This window comes from Equus caballus, chromosome 2, assembly GCF_041296265.1.
Source record: "Equus caballus isolate H_3958 breed thoroughbred chromosome 2, TB-T2T, whole genome shotgun sequence".
Lineage (NCBI taxonomy): Eukaryota > Metazoa > Chordata > Mammalia > Perissodactyla > Equidae > Equus > Equus caballus.
The window spans coordinates 121,724,497-121,743,626 of NC_091685.1; the positions used below are offsets into that span (position 1 = coordinate 121,724,497).

At 43.5% G+C, this 19,130-nt stretch overlaps 1 protein-coding gene across 10 annotated transcripts in view; it reads right to left on the reverse strand.

Moving 5' to 3' along the window:
* The window catches only part of EGF (epidermal growth factor), an 81,035-nt gene extending 62,130 nt beyond the window's left edge, over window positions 1-18,905 (reverse strand). For 5 of the 10 annotated variants that reach the window (XR_011436764.1, XR_011436763.1, XM_070261559.1 and 2 more), the window contains exons 1-2: window positions 18,160-18,814; window positions 74-273 (exon numbers count right to left, since the gene is read on the reverse strand). Coding sequence is in view for 7 of the 10 variants with exons in the window: in XM_070261559.1 (XP_070117660.1) it covers window positions 74-273; window positions 18,160-18,286 (327 nt within the window). In the remaining 3 variants the exon portion in view is untranslated. Of the gene's footprint in view, window positions 1-73; window positions 274-18,159 lie in introns of all 10 variants that reach the window. The other 5 variants (XR_011436765.1, XM_070261562.1, XM_070261560.1 and 2 more) reach the window with 3 other exon arrangements.
* Between the last annotated feature and the right edge of the window lie 225 nt (window positions 18,906-19,130).

Genomic DNA, 19,130 nt, shown 5'->3' on the forward strand with positions numbered 1-19,130 from the left:
TTACGGATTCACTACATCATATTTGTCAGCCTAGACAAAAATCCTTCCAGTACTGTGGAAAATGGTACTTTACCTCTTGCCTTGTCCCATTCAGAAGAACGCTTTGCAAAAGTTGTCTTGCTAGATCTACCCAATAGATTCTTCCCTTGTTGTAATGAAAATCCATGATGACCGATATGCCAGCATCTGTCACCAATTGCTCATGATTAGTTCCTTCCAGATCAATCCTAAAGATACTATTTCCATAGGAGAAAATTAAGAAGGGCACAGGACCTGAGAGGGAAGAAAGAAAGAAAACTGTATATTTTCAATGATATTTTATCTGATTTAGACAAAATACATCTCCATGACAACCATTACAAGCAGAATTTTTTTTCTTGAGGAAGATTCACCCTGAGCTAACATCTGTGCCAGTCTTCCTCCATTTTGTACATGGGTCACCACCACAGCACAGCTGACGAGCGGTTTAGGTCCACACCAGGGATCCGAGCCTGCAAACCCCGGGCCACTGAAGTGGAGCATGTGAACTTAACTGCTAGGCCAGGCCATGGGGCTGGCACCCAAGCAGAATTAATTTTTTAATTCTTGGTTTTATATTTTAAAAAAGACTATTGTATAGAGAATAAAGAGTTCCTGTGGATGTTCACAATTTTGTAAATCATCTTCTCCACAAATTGATTGTCAGAAATAAGCATTGCCAAATTACGAACAAAGAACCACTTGAAGAGAAAAATACTTTCTACTCTTATCGATAAAATGCCACTTTATGTTCAAAAAGAAACCACCTACTGTATTCTATCGTGGAAAGGGTCTGTGTGAATATAAAATTTAATTATGTGAATTGGAAATAAAGTTACAGATACTATCATTTTGGAAACGGATCCCCTCTCCGAGTCTCACCTTATGAACAGAGACCTCAGGGTAATGACACAGAAGAGCATGGAGAAAACTAGAGATCTTATGTGGAAGCAGGAAAAATTGAAATACCACCCTGTGAAAGCTCTGAAATATTTTGTCCTTATTAACACTGCCACATAAAATACAGAACGCCAGTTAAATGCGAATTGCAGATACATTACATGGGACATACGCTAAAAAATTATTCACTGTGCAGGTGAAATTCTAATTTAATGAGGTGCCCTATTTTTTTTTTACTTGTTAAGTCTGGGTAGTGGGCTCCCTGGATTTCTTGATTCCTGCAGGGCCTTGCCCTGTACCCAACTCTACACCTGGGGTCCAGTCCTGTTCCAGGTGAAGCCACCCACCCCCTCTGACTCCTAGGTATGCGACACCTGCTCGGAAGCCTGATCCTTCTCTTTGGAAAACACAGCACAAATTACTGGCTGACTCCATACACAGCTTGTCTTTGATGCTCCAAGATGATGCCAGGGGACAGTTTCATCCTCTGCAGCCAGGCTCGTTTCCTTGGGCTCACCTGCCTGAGGGTGAGGAGACAGTTGCCACTCTGCCTTTAGATACTGGAACCACTGGGATGAGCGAGGGAATGGTTAAGAATTTTAATATAGTCTCACTACCTTGCTGGGTTTATTCCATTCTGTTTTCACGTTAAACTTTAATACCTTACTGTGACATAATAAATGTGTTTATTGTTCTCAGGATTAAACAAGATGATGGAATAACATCCTCTTACTCGGGGATTATGTTCTAGAGTCAGAAAATATTAACCCCATGTTAGAGGATATGCCGGAATTGAGATACAAGAGGAAGAGAGAAGTATAAGATCATGTGAGTTTGAAATAGGTGCCAGCACAAATGTTCAAGAGAGTTAGCTCAAATCACTCCTCCCGGAGCGTTTCCACAATGCCAGCTTCCCTGCACAGATGCGTAGTAGGGAGCCCATTCTCCACTGCCACTCGGTTGGAAGATCAGAGCTATCTGAGAAGAAATGGAAAGGGCATTGGACAGAGAGCCAGGAGGGCTGGTTTCCAGTCCTGGCTTCACCAGCTTCTCTGAACATCCCACAGGATCTCTCCTGCCCATATCAGAGGACTGGTGGGAAAAGAAATGAAATTATAAGTTTGAGACTATTTCATTAATTATGGAGCACTGCACAAATGTAATTCACCATTGCTTATTCCCACAGCCAGGGTCTCACTACACAGGGCTGTGCCACTGTTCAGATTTGAACCCACGGACTAGAATGTTGGTGGAACCACCTCTCCTGTAGCATTGCTTCCTGGGGAAAGGAAGACACAGGGAAAGGCGCCCTAAACCGACAGCTACTAGCCACGGGCCATAGAGTGCTGTGGGCCTATGGATTTACTGCCAGGAGCCCTCTCCTCAAAATGAGTATCATGCATTCTCCATAAACTGAATAAATGTGTCCAACGTATATTTTTAATTTTCTAATGCATTGATACATCGATGAGATTGATACGACATTTAATCATTTAAAACTATTAGTAAATGGGAGGTCTCCAGGTAAAAAAAGGAGAAAGGAAAGGCACTCTAAACACATTGGTCTTCCTTCCCCAACATAGCACAATACTGGGTACATAACAGGTGCTCCAAATTTCTTAATAAATCAATACATTAATGAACAAATGACTGTGTTTTGTTTATTTGTCTGGGCTTTTACCAACAGGAACAAAGGCAAAGACACGAGCAGAGCTATCAAATTCATGAAAGCAGTCTATCGTATTTTGCTAACAGGAATAATAATAATAACAATAACAAGCTTTCCCATCTGATCTCATCTATCCTCAGTATGCCACCATGAGCTGAGAGGCCAGATACTAAAGTCAATAAATCAAAGAGAAAAAAGAAATCTGAAGAATACCTAGATTCATAAAACACAAACCATACCGTTAACTTCAGCAACACTTTTTTCCCCCCACAATAGAACACTTTATTCTTCTGTTCTCCACTGGTCATGAAAAGGCACTGTATCTTTCCTGGAAACTGGAGGCGATTTTGGGCAAATCAACAATTGAAAATCACGTTCCTCTGTTCAGCAACTTTTTGAAAAACAGAGTATTTATAAAAACACTCAGGATGAAAAACTAATACATTTTATTTTCAGATTTTTCCCATTTACAGGTGAATCGCAGCATCCAGGTCATATCACAGCCCCTTAGAACTGGGAGACCCTAGACATTACCTAATTCAGTGTGGCCCCAAATCATTTATTCAAAAGAATCACACAGGGTGCTGTGTGTCTGTGTGTGAGTGTGTATCTTTTGCAGATCCCTCCCCTTGAGTTTCCAGTTCAGCAAGTTTGGGCTGAGAGCTAGAACTCTGTGTTTTGAACAGACACTACAGGTGACGCTTACATCCTGGTGAATTTGGAAAACATGGATCTACTTCAAATGAGGAAGTTCAACGATGTTTGTTAGGTGGTGGTAGTTGGAATTAGAACCCAGACCCTGCCCTCCCAATCCGGTATTCTTTCCTGAGTTGGTCTGGGTTATGTGTCAAGACATTACAATCTTCATGTTACTTATGTAACCAATTTTAATTCCACTTCCTCAAAACACTGCATTTTTCCTACACTGTCAGCATCATCTTTTGTCAACCAGGCCCTGGGCTGAGTATTTGTAGACATGAAATGTATTATGATTTAAAAGAAAATGAAAGACTTTGAGAATTAGCCTTGGTGATAGTCATTATCCTGTACTATCACTGGAAAGTGATAACTGAGTTAGTGTTTTTTCAGACCTGTCAAAGACTCTATAAACATCGACGTGTGGTACAACCTGTGGATCTGAATGTCATCGCAGGTGCGTGTGTGAACAGCTAAACTTTCCCGTGTCAAAACCAATGGTGTTTATTTTGGGTGCGGTTCAGTAAGAGGCAGGTGCACAGAGAATAAAACATCATTTCTAAAGAATACAAACCTGAAGACAGCCAAGAGGTCACAGCAAACCAATGGGAACCTCTGACTTCTCAACCTGGGGATTAGGAGGGGATCTTCGGGAATTAGAAAGGAGTCCGGAATGTCTGGAGCATAGTGGCGATTTTTATTAGTGACTACAAGAACCAGGGCCACCATGGCACAGAGGTCAGTCACGAAAAGCAGGTTATGCTGGAAGTGGGGGGCAGAAACAGAACACTTCACAACCGGTTCCTCTCCCTGCGCTCTGAGTCTGGGGGAGTGGCCCACACAGGGGAGTGAGGAGGCAGATTGACTGTCTTCTGCAGGCCCTGGGGGCAAAGGCTCATGTGACCTAGTTAACACAGAAATGATACCGGCACCCAGACTAGCAAGAAACCTTAGTCTTCTCTCAAGCCAATGCTGCCACCTGCCCTCAGCACCACAGGTTTCCTGCTCTCACTCTGAAGACAGCCTGAAGGCTCACAGGAGAAGAAAGTGAAAGAGAGCTCAGACCTTCAGGATTCAACAACGCGCGAGAAAAAGTGTAGATTTAAACTGATGGATGCCACAAAGAAGGACGGATGGCTCCTCACACTGAGCCTCTGTCAGCCCCCTGGGAGAAGCCATCCATTACTTCCTCCCACGGGGCTGACTTGAATGATATCTTAGGTTTTATGAAGTGCAGAAAGTTTTATTTCACTCTAAAACACTAATACTGTCTCTTTTTCTCAATTACAGTACTTAAAAGGGCACACATTTCCTTTGTGGGCAGTCACAGCTTTGTTCTCAGCTTATTCGTTAATGTCAACATTCAGGGCAGGTGAGAGAGAAGCCAGGCGATTCAGGAATTATACATCCAGAAAGGGGAGCTTGGGGATGGGGAATTTAAATCTGAATTCTGTAAGGAAAGCTCTGGGGCTCAATTTTGCTTTCTGTAAAATGTGAATGAAGATTGCCACCCTGAGTGGTGGTAGAAAGGCGTCATCCAAAGCAGAAAACAGCCCCTACCTGACGCTCAACCGCATCCTTATTGTCAAGCTCAAGAGGTCTACTCCCACGTCCTCAGGACAGTCACTGAGACCAGCAGGTGCTGCAAAATTGCGCTTGCTTTTTTCAATAGGACTTCTCAGAGTCTTTAATGTGCTATTACACACTTTGATTCTCCAAGAGGGTGGGTGGTGAATATCATCAGAATAGTAATAGCCAACATCTTGCGTGTTATCTCTGGGGTAGCAGCACACTGAATGCATTATTTCATTTAATTGAGTGACACCGGGAGGGAGGTGCTCTCAGCATCTTCATTTTACAGAAGAAGAAACTGGAGTTTAGGGCAGTTCCCTCACCACAAGTCACACCGCCAGTAAATAACAAAGTGGGGATTTAAAGCCACGTCTTTCTGATCACAGGTTGCAGCTTTTAAACATCGTGCTGTACTGCTTATCCCAAACTGAATTCACCAGAAACTCTTCTTCTTTAGCATCTCGTGTATACCAGGTCAAGGAACCCACTTCAGGAAACACTGTTCTAGGCGCATTCTCCACAAGGCTGGATTCTCTGCATCCATATCCCAGGAACTGACTAGAAACTGGGTCCCTTTAAATGAATTCCTACAATTACATCACCTGGATAACTTTATATCTAATTCTCTAATATACTGCATCCCATACATAATGCCTTCCTTGCATTCCTTGGCTCATGGCCCCTTTCTCCATCTTCAAAGCCAGCATGTAGGATCGTCAAATATCTCTCTGATTCAGTGATATTCTTCCTCCTTTGATATTCTCCATTCCCCCTTATAAGGACCATGGTGATGACATTTAGGATCCACCTGGAGAATCCAGGGTGATCATCCCATCTCAAGATCACATTTGCAGAGTCCCTTTTGCTGTGTAAGTTCACATTCACAGGTTCCAGCAATTAAGACGCAGACATATTTGGGGCCATATTCAGCCTACAATAGTTAATGATGCTAAACATCTTTTCATGGACTTATTTACCAGCCTTATACTCTCTTTGGTGAAGTGTCTACTTAAGTCCTTTGCCAATTTTTTATCTAGGTTATTTGTTTTCTTATCGTTGCATTTGAAAGGCTTTCAAAAATATATATGTTGCATATAAGCCCTTTGTCAGATATGTGATTTGCAAATTCTTTCTTCCAGCACACAGCTTGTCTTTTCATCCTCTCAACATTGCCTTTGGCAGAGCAAAGGTTTTAATTTTTTGAGAAAGTACAATTTATCAGGGTTTTTTCTTTTGTATATCCTGCTTTTGGAGTCATTTCTAAAATTCTTTACTTAACCCCAGGACACAAGGATTTCTCCTATGTTTTCTTCTAAGAGTTTTACAGTTTTACATCTTAAATTCAGATCCATGGTCCATTTTGAGTTAATCTTTGTATAAGGCATGTGGTTTAGGTTGGAGTTCATTGTGTTGCTCACAGATGTCTAATGGATCCAACATCATTTGTTGAAAAGACTATCCTTTCTCCATGGAATTGCTTTTGCACATTTGAAAAAGATCAAATTATTATATTTGTGTAAGTCCATTTCTGGACTTTCTCATCCATTCCATTAATTTATGTGTCTATCTCTTGGCTAATATCACATCTCAGTACAACTTTTAAAAAACTCATAATAACTCAGTTTTGCAGAACAGTGAACCCCGTTATAAGGTTCCTGTGCTGTAGGTGACCCTTCATCTTAAGTAAGCATGTTTAAATGTCCCTCAGCTTGTCAGCAAAAATTGTGCTCAGTTTTATTTAAAGATTACTGTTACCAGACTAAAATGCATTTGCCAACATTAAAGCGTTAGAAAAGTCTTTCCAGATGCTTTACACACACACTTACATGTGGCGAGACTCAGAAATCACTAGGCTGACCTGTTTTCTGAGTTTTGCCCCTCTATTTTCTACTCTCTGCTGGACATTTTCAACTGGGGATGTCCCACAGCCCCAAAAGGGCTTCAGCATGTTAAAAATTGAGATTATGCAATACCTTCTGATTAGTTCACATTTACTGAAAAGACTGAATTTGTAGGAATTCCAAAATCTGGTTTAAAGTTCAAAATGTTTTGCTATTTAGTCTTTGACAGCTGTCGTAGACAAAAAAGATGTTTCACAATCATATCTATAGCAAATGAAAGAAATGCTTCACTGGCTGTATGTATAAAATCATAAAATATACTCTTTAATTACATCTATCAATTATTCACAAATTTTGTTGAATTAGACTAGCAAATTTCTATCTTCCTAGATTTCATTCAGTAAACACAAACTAACCAGAAGGTGTTGTATTTTACATTTTTAACCAATGGATTAAAAGGGACAAAGATTCTTTATTTGGAAGTTTTTAAAAGGTAGTTTGGAAAACTCTGTTTACAGGTGTTTTTAAGAGTGTACACATGTGAGTTCTTAATAGGTGACATATTAACATTGATTCAACAACCAAATCACATGTCAGTGAGAACACGTCCAGCATCTGTTCTCAAACTGCTCCCTTCACACACAGACCTCTCACTGCCAGCAGGCACTTCCCACTCCTCATTAGAATGCCACCTTTAACTCAGAGGAGTAAAGTTCTCTTGTTTTAGTTATTTTTTGTGACATCCATTTGTCATCACAGAAAAGGTCAAAAAACATGTGAAACACCTGTCCTTTTTTAAAAAGAAAAATACGTAACATTTGATTATTCTAAGTGCTCTGCTTAAAGAAACTGCAGGAAGCTTACGGGACAAATATTTTCACAGTAACTCCGCAGCCAACATACAGAATCCAGCTTAGTCTGGTTTTCAGAGGAGTAACGACACCAACAACGCCCCGTAGCACTTTGTGCAGCTCCAGTGTCAATGGTTTTGCTGTGCTGCCTGCCTGTGAGACGGCAGTGAACTGTAGCCAGGGCCCACTGGAACCTCCCCCAAGAACCCTTTTCAGTTCATGTTCCAGGAAACGCAGTGGCCCCGTCACCCTGGGTGCACTTACACTATCTTTTTCACAGCACATTTGTTAATCTATAAAGAAGTTATTGACGACTGAGGAAATTTCTGCTCTGATGCATCTGCCCTCTATTGGCGAATGAAAAACGATTGTGGTCCTTTGTGCCTTTCATTGTTGGAACAGAGAGGCACATACAAGAGTGGCTAAGATCACTGGCACTAGAGACAGAATACCCATGCTGATTCTTTGCTGGCTTTACAGCTTATTAGCTGTGTGACCTTCAGCTCACTACTCAGCCTCTCTGTGCCTAGGTTTCTTCATCTTTAAACGGAGATATTAATAGTACTTACCTCATCGGATTACTATGAATACTAAATAAATTAATTCACACCAAGTGCTTAGAATTTTTCCTCACTTATAGTAAGTTCCCAGTAATTGTTGATTATTAGTTTCTAGAAAATACTATAAGCTGAGATATATTAGAAAGACCTATAATTACACCCTACTGTGTAATTTTCCCAATAGTAATTTCTTCAAAGTTTCAGTAATGCTGTGAAGCTTTCAATAGTATTTGCTGACGAAAGGACACATTTTAATCTGTCATCATGTGGTTTTCCATGTGTTATTTTAGCCGTGTTTGACCACAGCAGGAAGCAGGAGGAACACGTCTTCCACCAACGAGATGAGGCGTCTTCCACCAACGAGATGAGGCTTTCCATTTTGGCCATAACGTCAGAAACCTCAAGGACCTTCTAACTTTTCTCATCAAGCTTAGTAAACACGGCCTTCAATATCACAACTTTGAACATGACTGTAAAAGTCGTAAGAAGTTGTTTTCACATTCTGGATACTCCTTTGCAAACATCACACTTGTCCTGAGGGCTTCCTGTCACCATTAGCTAACGTTTAGAGGGAATTTACACTTGTTGCAAAGTTCATCACTAGAAATAAGCATAAATCCATTTTCCAGGCTGTCTTTTTCTTAATCTCTCTTTTTTCTCTTATTTTTTGTCAAGTCTAGAGAGATTTACGTTGTTTTTGCCTCCGATGCAGCCAACAAAGAGCTTATTCTAGAAATCAGAGAACGGTCAGTGCTGTCCTTCCCTCATGGTTCTCTTGGCCTTGCATTTTTAGCCTTGTCTGCGATCCTCAGTTCCTGTGCAGGAAGGTTTTTCAGCCACTTGTTGGATTTTGTGAGAGTTAGTTTTGACAAATCCAACTAATACGGTCCACACGCCATCAGGTAAACTGCAGCTCAGCCCGCACCTGGCCCTCTGAGCTGGGAACCCCACTGTGCCGTCAGGAGACCCTGGGCATCTGGATCAGTGACGTCACCACTGTCAGCCAAAACACAACTGATGCTGAAAAAATATTTGTTGAATTGACTTGAGCTAATTCATTGGTGTAATTTATATAAAAGGAAATCTCAGTCCTACCTTCAAGGTGCTTTCAACATAAAGAACTAGATATACTGAAAGACTTTCCCTACGATTTAAGTACTATCAACTCATATCCGCCACGTAATTGGACCTCATCAGTTTCAAAAGCCGAGGCCTAACACACTTGCCAGGCGTAGAGCATCCACTAAGGGGGAGACAACTCTTTCCAGCAAAGTAAGGCAACAAACAAGTGTGACACCAGAAACACCCGTCCGAAACGGCTCCCCTGTTTCCTGTAACAGGATCGATCCACTTGTGTAAAGCATCTACCACAACTCATTCTGTTTAAAATGTACCCTTTGTCTCAAAAATGGCATTTCATCCTGTCTGCTGGAAGTAATAAGACCTGGTCCCTTCATATCATCAACATAGCTTCTGTTAAAAGGGAGATCCATGGACAGCACTTCAGCTGAGCCCTCTGTTCCAGAAGCTAACAGATCAATACTGAGAGACAGTCGCCTATTAGCCTCTCGTGGGCACTGTTGGGTACTTTTTAAATGCACTGAGATTCTAGATGGAAATTTTTCTTCATATATCTTCTTTTTCCCTCTTACATGAACTCTTTGCCACGATTCATTAGAAAAACCAAGAAATATAAAAGCTTTAGTTGATTACTCAAATTTGTTTTCCAAAACATGATAAGCCTTTAGATCCACTTAGAGTTTTTCAGATTCTCAACAGTGTTGCTTGGGCTGAAAAGATATACAGTTCCATATCCTGAGCAAATGAATACTAATGACAGTAACCTTTGCAATTTCCCTGCACACCAAGCAGAGGTTCGATTTCTTTGTATTGAAAATTCTATAGTAGACAGAATGATTGTATGCTTCAGAGGGGAGGGGGGGGGAACACCGGAAGACCCCTGGTAGCTTCTGCCTCTGGGCAAGTTTTTAATCCTCATAAAGGAACAGCCCCAAATACACAGCAACTATATATTATGACAGTGTTGAGTCTGACCGATTTTCCATCTTTGATCTGTTTACACAAGAATGGAGTCTATGGAAGAAGAAAGATCCTTCTTCAAGCTTTCGACATTTTAACCAGAAAAGTGTTGAACAGAATGAACTAGAACACGATTTCTCAACTGATACACCGTGTGCTGAAGAACAAGGAAGCTGCCACGATGGTTAGGACTGTCTGTATCCTAGCAACCACCTACTCACCAAAAGAGCCACCTCGTAAGCAAGATGCACTCACTACACTGAAAGCCGGTGGGCAGCACCCTGACTGCTGTTCTGCACGGAGGAAGAAGGCAGCGCTTTCCATCCTCTTCCATCCTGACACTGGGAGGGGCTTTGACAATAAATCAGTGTGTACCATGAATCCCTGTCACCAGAGTGTGCTGGCTCTCAGATGCCTTCACGCTCACACCAATTCCAGTGTACTGTTCGCTGGGAAATGCCTGGGAAACCCAGACACTGCGGGACAGTAGCTTGGTTGGCCAGGCTTGGGAGAACCATAAGATCAAGGTCATCAGTGAAAACAGACGCACACACCAATTCAAACTCCAGGCTCAGAAAGAAGGTCAAGAGGTGAGGAGAGCAGGAGTTCCTGCCTTGTATCTGGCTAAAATGACTGAAGTTTCTATACATTAACTCATTTCCAGCATGGAGAAGAAAGATGATGTTAAGGAAAGACGAATGATGGAGGAAAGATGAATGATGATGTTAAGGGATGCCTTATTCCACAGTTGCCCTCAGAGGTTAGTAACATTGGCCATATAAAGTGAAATGGAAACGTGTTTTCAGATATAGCAAGATCTTTCAAGAAGTGTGAGGGTCCCTTCGGTTTAATGTAATTTTTCTTATACGTGTGGCAAAAATGTTACTCATTCTTCCAGGCCCGGCTCTCAATCATCTTCTTGTTGTGGGCCCCGGCAAACGGGGCAGCTGGGCATGGGACTGGAGTGGCGGTGTGCAACGCCACCTCATTTTCAATACAGAATCTCTACAAAACGAATCTGCATTCTTGGTTTACCTAACGTCCAGCTATCGCTTCCTTCGATGTGACAAGCGTTAGCATTCTGGATGAAAGTATTGACCTGTGGGCAAGAAGTAAACACACCATGGGGACAATTATGTGCCAATGGTCAGGATTTTTCTTGTTGCCGTTGTTGTCGTCATTGTTCCCAGTTCTTTCTTAAAGTTAACTCTAATTCCAACATTAGAAACTACAACATACCAAAACTAACATTCTGTTTCCTAGCTCTAGCATTGCTCATATTTGAACTAATAACTAAAACTAAACTAAACACTAAACTGCTTCTTGGAATTTGAGAATTGCTTGAAAAACATTTAGGAATTCCTTCAAAGACAGTGCATTCTGAAAAACCCAAACATTCTGAAAAAGCTCTCCAAGGCAGTGGGGTCCAGCTGTTGAGGCTACTTATTGAGTCTTTAAGTTTTCTGTTCATAACAAATTTACGAGAACTGCCTCATTAAAATAATTTCTGAAATATCTTAGGCCAAGCAATTTACACACATTAGAAAATTACTAGTTTCTTCTCAGTTTTCTTCACCACAATCAAAGTGACTAAAAGGTTAAGAATACTGAACGGATTTTTAGAAGGCTTATTTTCCAGGTAAGAAATTTTTACCTTTCATCCGAGGTCAATGTTTGATTTTTTAACTCTGTCTGGATTAAGAGACAACATATAAATTAGTACAATGAATTCCGTAAGTCAATGATAAAAACAACAGAGGAGATATAGTCACTGATAGCAGGCCACTGACCGCTGGGCAATGTTCTGCCTCCCTCATTTTCAACCACTGGTGGCTCCCACCTGCCTCCTGCACCTCTGGCCACTCCACTGTGAGGCCACAGTGCTGGCGTGGAAGACGCTCTCTCCCACCTGACACTCCCTGTACCATTTCACCTGAAAAGCTGCTGGCATTTTCCTCAGCACAAGTGAGATCAATCTCTCACTTTTAATAAGACCCTCTTTAAAGACTGGTGATAACGGAGAAGACAACCAGCAGCGCACCTTACAATCGCCGGCCAAGACCAGAGCTCCGAGCCTCGAGCCTCGGTGCTGCCTCTCTTCTGACCTGGTCCACCAGGCCGAAGAAAGGACCCTCCTGCCAGCCTGGAATGCTGCAGTGCTCCCCAGCTGAGAGCGCGGACGTCTCCTCTCCAGGTGGTCCTCCCACCACCCCGGACCTGCCCCAGGAATCCTCACGTGTGTCTCACACATCACATCCTCCCATTGTGGGGAGAACAGGGAGATGATTGGTTTAAAACCTGTGGCCAGAATTTCTCTTCAGAGAAACAACTGTTTTGTTTATCGAAACACTTCCGGATGCTATTTAGTAATTTTTTTTTTCTAATTTAAAAAAGGAGGCCCAGAATGTGATGAGGAAAACAAAACTGGAGGAGAAAGAAGTCTAAAGTGCTCTGCATTAGGCCGTAGGCCGCGTGAGCTGGACTCAGGAGGCCCGAGGGCGGCTGGGGAAGGAAGATCGGCACAGCCCAGGGAGGACCACGGGCCGAGATGGAGACGGCGGAGCAGCCCCCCACCCCAGGAAGACAGAGGGCGTCTTTTCCACAGAGAACAATCGCTGAACTTTTAAGAACAAGAATGAAAAGCACTTTGTTTTCCTTGTTTGGTGACTGGCCCAGGACTTTTTGCGCCACGCCTTCAGTAAAGTCTGTACCCTCCCAGCCTGCAGCGCTGGCTCTCCAGAGAAGTCAAACAGGGTGTGCGGGGTGAGGGGATGGCGTGTGGGGAACGGACAGCACCCGGGGGCAGCGACGTGCAGGGGTAGTCGATAACTCAGTGGAAGGACCATGGGGTCACAGAGCCTTCCCTTCCACATCACCGTCCCCAGGCCCAGCAATCCTCCAAGACAGAGAGGGGAGACACTGGGTTCCCCAGAACATAGGATGGAGGCACAGGCCATTTTTATTTAAAAATCCTGTGGTATAGTGACCCCAGCGGGCCACAGAGCTTTGGAATTTCTGAAACTCCAGCCCATCCTTAGGGATGTGGTCCAGCCTTCTGGTCTTAATGGAAGAATTTCAGCATAACCCTACTGCAGGAGCGATCCTGGGGCACTGTTAGCCAACTTAGGGAGCAAATTTTATTTCTACCATTACACACTCTGAGAAAAGTCATTCACTATGAATAACTCCCCTTTACTTGAAAAAAAAAATTAGCAAACCTCTTTCTTATTTCTTCATGCTTAAGTGAAAGGAGCTGAGCTAATAGCAAAGAAAGATAAAGCATTTACTCCATCAGTGTACCGCTTCTCTAAAACGGTCTTCCCAAGGAGGATGGGTACCACTTAGAGACTGTGAGATGGCTCGTGATTGTGTCGAAAGAAAATATTAGAAATATTGTGTGTAGTATAAAGTCCATAATATTAGTATATATAGCATGTAAGTAACTGATAAATAAATAAACACATATTGGAAACATATGCCCACGTGTTAATTTTTTTACAAATGGAATGGAATTTGGCGACTACTGACATTAAAAAACCCCGACTATTCATACTAAACAAGCAATTATTTCAAATGGATTATCAGGTGCAAATTTATAGATAGTAAATAAGATTTTGAGTTTACTTGAGCCAAATTACTAACCCATTTACTTTGGATGGAAAACGATCAACTACTTGCTCTACTCTGAACACAAGCAAATAATTCCCACCTTCCAACTTCTAAAGTGAATGTCAAATATTTGGACAACCCCTAATTACCCCAAAAATGTAAATTCATCTAAAGAACTAATTTATCATTCCTTTTTGAGCCCTAAACAGCTTTAAAAATCTTAGAGATGGGGCCAGCCTGGTGGCACAGCACTTAAGTTCACACACTCCACTTCAGCAGCCCGGGGTCCACAGGTTCAGATCCCAGGTGCAGATCTATGCACCGCTTACCAAGCCACGCTGTGGTGGCATCCCACATAGAAAATAGAGGAAAATGGGCACGGATGTTAGCACAGGGCCAATCTTCCTTAGCAAAAGGAGGAGGATTGACAGCAAATGTTAGCTCAGGGCTAATCTTCCTCAAAAAAATATCTTAGAGAAATTGGTTCCAAACATAAGGAAAAATACACAAGAAATTTAAATAATCTTATCAGTTTCAAGTGGCTTGTTTTTGCTGTTGTCATTAAATAAAATTAATACTGGTAAGAAATCTAACAAGCAGATTTAATTTGCACTCAGTGGAATTTTTTATCAGTTGATGTCACAGAAAAACAAACATTGGAGCCACAGTTGCACAAGGGCACTCACTCAAACCAGTTCCATATGTTTTTGTATTTTTAATAAACATTTCTTCTGAGGACAAAAATACAAGTTACGTATGTTGACATTATTTTGTCTGCAATTTTTTTTTTTAAAGATTTTATTTTTTTCCTTTTTCTCCCCAAAGCCCCCCGGTACATAGTTGGATATTTTTCGTTGTGGGTCCTTCTAGCTGTGGCATGTGGGACGCCGCCTCAGCGTGGTTTGATGAGCAGTGCCATGTCCGCGCCCAGGATTCAAACCAAGGAAACACTGGGCCACCTGCAGCGGAGCGTGCGAACTTAACCACTCGGCCACGGGGCCAGCCCCTTGTCTGCAATTTTTAGTGTTGTAAAACTACCATTAGGTTTCTCAATGTGGCATTTTTCCATGTGTAAAAAAATATTCAATTATTATAGACAAAACCAAGACACATTTAGAAAATATTACTATTACCACGAATAAAAGTAATTTTAACAATGATAAAAATATTAATAGCAGCTAAGACTTACTGAGTGCCGACTACATGCCAGCTCTCATCTGTGCACCTCCCACGTATTAACTTAGCGGTTCCACACCTGGGCTGCCCATTATGCCCATGAGAAGCACCAAGGGAAAGTGACAAAGACCACAATGCCCGGATTGCACCCCTAGACGAGACCCTGACCCAGATGCACTGGGTGCTAGCCCCGACATTGGCGATTCTGATGGACACTTGAACACAATCCCAAGAACAATCCTGGGAGAAAGGAGTACCTATCTTTATTTCCCAGCGAGGAAAATGAGACACATGGGTCACAAGCAGCAGGCCTGGGATTAGAACCCAGACCTGTCTCCAAACTTAAGCTCTTTACCACTAAGTTTAACTGCCCCTTGAAGACCACAAACCCCTCGGAACAGAGGGGTGGTTTCATCCACGTGGTGTGCATAAAAGATCGTTTCTGTAATTTCTTTGCAGTTAGATTAAAAAAAAAACTTTTGCTCTGGCTGAAAAAACAAACAGGATTCTGATCATGGAATTACTCTGGTTTGCACATGACTGGGAAGCTGACCAAGCCTTAGCCGGTGCTGAAATCAGTGATTTCACTGTTTACTGCTGAAAGTGATCCCCTGTTGGCTCCCTTAGTGCCCAGGACCCCTCGTGCAGCCAGCTCTCAGAGGCCTGGCTTGTCCTTCTTCCCTACTCTTTATTTACCAAGAAAGTTCATACAAATAACGCAGCTCCAGACAGCAAACAGGAACAGTTCCTTTGTTCAACGGATATTTCTCCTGCAGGGCAAAGAGGCTTCAAAGTTCAGAAGCCACCTGCCAGCAGTTTTCTCCTTGCTCTCCTGACCTACTGTAGCTCAGACAGAAGCTAACAGAATATGCAGCTGATCAAAAAAAGAAAGAAAAAGGCAGGCAGGGTGGGGGAGGGGGAAATGAAAAGAACACCCAATTCTGTGCAGTTGTCTGACCAGCAGTCACATGAGCGACAATCTTGGGTCAAGTTACCTGAATCTTGTCAGACCACAAAGCTTTCTTCCTGCCGGGCCAGGCTGGCCAGCGGTGGTCTGTCTCAATGCCAAGGGCGAAAAATAAAGCAAGTAGAACTTAATTGGGGGAAAAAATAGATGATGGCACCAAATCTATTTAGAGAGGAGAAACACTATCCTCTGAAATGCAGAGGGCACAGGGTGTGACCCAGGCAGTTATCAGCTAACATGAGACGGGAGTGTAAAGCAGGGAGTGCCTTGCAAGGAACCAGGGAGCAAAGAGGCAGAGTCACAAAGTGGCATCCAGACGTTCCACACTGTGTGGGGTCTGTGCCATGTCACTGCACTGTGCAAATAAGGCATCTCATGGTGCGATCTGATCAAAGAGATGTAGCCAAGAGGACACGTGTGCCAGGTGCATTTCATGTGTCACCTCACGTATTCCCCACAACGATCCTGACAGGGGGTACCATTATTTCTCTGCAATATTCCAACATAGCTCAAGTATTAAGTAGGCAGCATGGATTTGAAACGAGGTGTGTTTGCTTCTAACACCTGTGCTCCTTCCACTCTGTGTCACAGTCCCCCAAACTCTCTATCCTGGGCTTCAAGTTTACTTGGTGCAGCCAGCCTCGGTAAAGGCACTTCTGAGCACCAGCAGGGGTGCCAAGGAACACGGGCACAGGCTCGCTTGCTAGCGAGAATCGTGTTGTTCCCTGAGACTCTGACGCAGTGCTCTCAAGTTCATTTCTGCCAGTTTTTTGCTCTCTTGGGCTCTGCTTCTTGAATGGCTCCCACATCTCCCCTCTCGTCTCATGCAGGTGGCAGTGCCTGACTCTGGTCACTTGCCAACTACTCTTGGGAAAATTCTCTGACCCCAGAGAGGCTCCCATCCATTCCACGTAACTGTGTCCAAAAACTTTTACTTCTGCCTCCAACAGCTGAGTAACAGGGTCATGGGGTCATTTTTGTCCTTTGTCACCCCTTTCTGTTGCTGTTCTCTAAGATTATGTGATCAGCAGGTCAGCAAGAATTTACAGAGTGCATCCTATGAAAGCAAGAATTTCCAGGTGCTGGGAACATAGAGACAACTAGCATCAGTCCTTCGTTCTAACACCTGAGGTTCTGCTCGCCTGTTGCAGTGAGTGCCGCCTGGAGACAGTCCTGAGATGCTGAGCAAGGGCGCCACGTCATCGTCCCTAACGTCCTCACCGGGAGAGCCAGGCGGGCGCCTGCCGTCAGCAAACTGGCTCTGACTATTCCCTTTATTTCCACTGTTTTGTGCTGTCGTCCAGAGGTTTCTCTTCTGGAAATTTCACTGTATTTCCCTCAATCTACCTCTTTTGGGGAGTCAGATCCCTTTTCAAAAGGGCAAGAAGACAGGAAAGGAAAGTTAGGGCAGTTCATGCCTCTAACAGATGGAAATGGCTGCCTTGCTGGAGCAGCAGGTCAGAGACCTAGCCAAGAAATGAATAAAATGAATCAACAGTGAGAGAGACAGAGGGAGGGAGGGAGTGACGTTCTTATGGCAAAGTCCTTAGGAAGGATTGTTATTTGCATTCAGTAAAAGTCCTGTTTCCCTTGAATAAAAACCCATTTACTATGGGAGGGGGCATGGCACGCTTTCTCATTGTCATTTCTTAGCAGTTCTCAAAGTTACAATGCACCTGCTACAAAAAAGACCCAGAGCTGTCAGAGCTTCAGAAGCAGGGGAGAGCGGAGAAAGGGGAGGAGGTTTAACCTGAAACTTCCCTTCACAGTGATGGAACCACATTTGTTCCCAACTCCCTTCCCATTTTTGACAGATTTTTTAGCAACTTCTGATTTCTTACTCCAAGTTATTAGAAGGAAGGATTTTTTTTCTTTATGGCTTATATAGAGACAATTTCAAAAAGAAGAAAGCCATCTGTTTCCCAGTTTCCAATATAAAGCCGATCAACTAAGTGTTCAGTTACTCCTCACGTCAGAATAAAGACGGAGGTTTCCGTGAAAAGCAGCACAGGGCTAGTGAAGAAGGGAGCACATGCCCGCCCGCGCGGAGGAACAGACTGAGAGCCCTGACGTTCCATAGCTGGCAGCAGATCAGCTGAAACAGCCCAAATGTACATGCATCGGAGAATGAGAATTAAGCAAATAGACACACTCAAAGACACATCAGAAAGGAAAGAGCTGAAGTGCACAAGACGGAACGAGCAGGCATCCGGGGGCAGTTTCCAGGAAGATGTGCCCTCCTTTTAAGGGGATTACTTACCCACACAGGGAGAATGCCCCTTTCCCGAGGGAGGGCCTGCAGGACAGTCCCAGCGCGGCCGTGCGGAGACGCTAACGAAAGCAGCTGCAAAAACTGCTGGCAACAGAGTGCTAAGGAAGAGCAGCATAATCTTGAAGGCCCTGAACTTTCAATCCAAAGCACGCTGACTTTGCTTGAGCACAGCCCCACCAAGGGGGGCGTGTCTGACCCCCAGCGTGTCCCCCCAGGTCGGCCTGCGGCCCTGGGGCATCTCTCACTCTGCTGCTTTGCTGTTGTTTTCCTCCAGCTCCTTCTCCTGCAACTTAAGGCAGCGTCCAAATGCAGCCTGAAAGGGACACCCCCAGAAAGACTCCTGTGGCTAAGTTTTGGGGAAGCCAGGAAGAAATACCTGACACCCTCAGGACAAATTTCTCAGTTTAACAGCCACGCTCTGGAGGCCTGCAGCCGACTTCACTGTGACAGGCACAGCGGCCAGGCAAACGCTAGAGAGAAAAAAGAAAGGAAAGAATTGATGGAAAGTTCCAGCCACGACCCTTGGACAAGGCTGAAAGAAAAAATAGGGAGATACGATTCCTCCCCAAACACGGTTTCCCTTTCTGAAAGGTAGAACGACTCCTTTTCCTTTTTAAAGCCCTTTTGGCTCCACCTCCTCTCTTCAGTGACACTTGAGCGAGCCTCTGTTTGCAAATGCAAATGTGGACAATCCCATGCCACAGGAAAGCAGGGACAGCTGCCCACCAGGAGATAGCTGGCTGCTCCCCATCAATATTCCGGGCAGACCAGGGCGAGAGCAAATTAGGGGCTGTCATGCTGCTCCTGGTATCTTGGAGGCACCTGCTGAATATTGGCAACATTTTCACATCTCGAAGGCTGAAGACAAAGTTAAACCAGGCCGTGTAAATCAATGGTGAACAGCACTGCTTACAAGACTTATAAGAAGTGACCATTCACACGAGCAATACTAAAGAAAA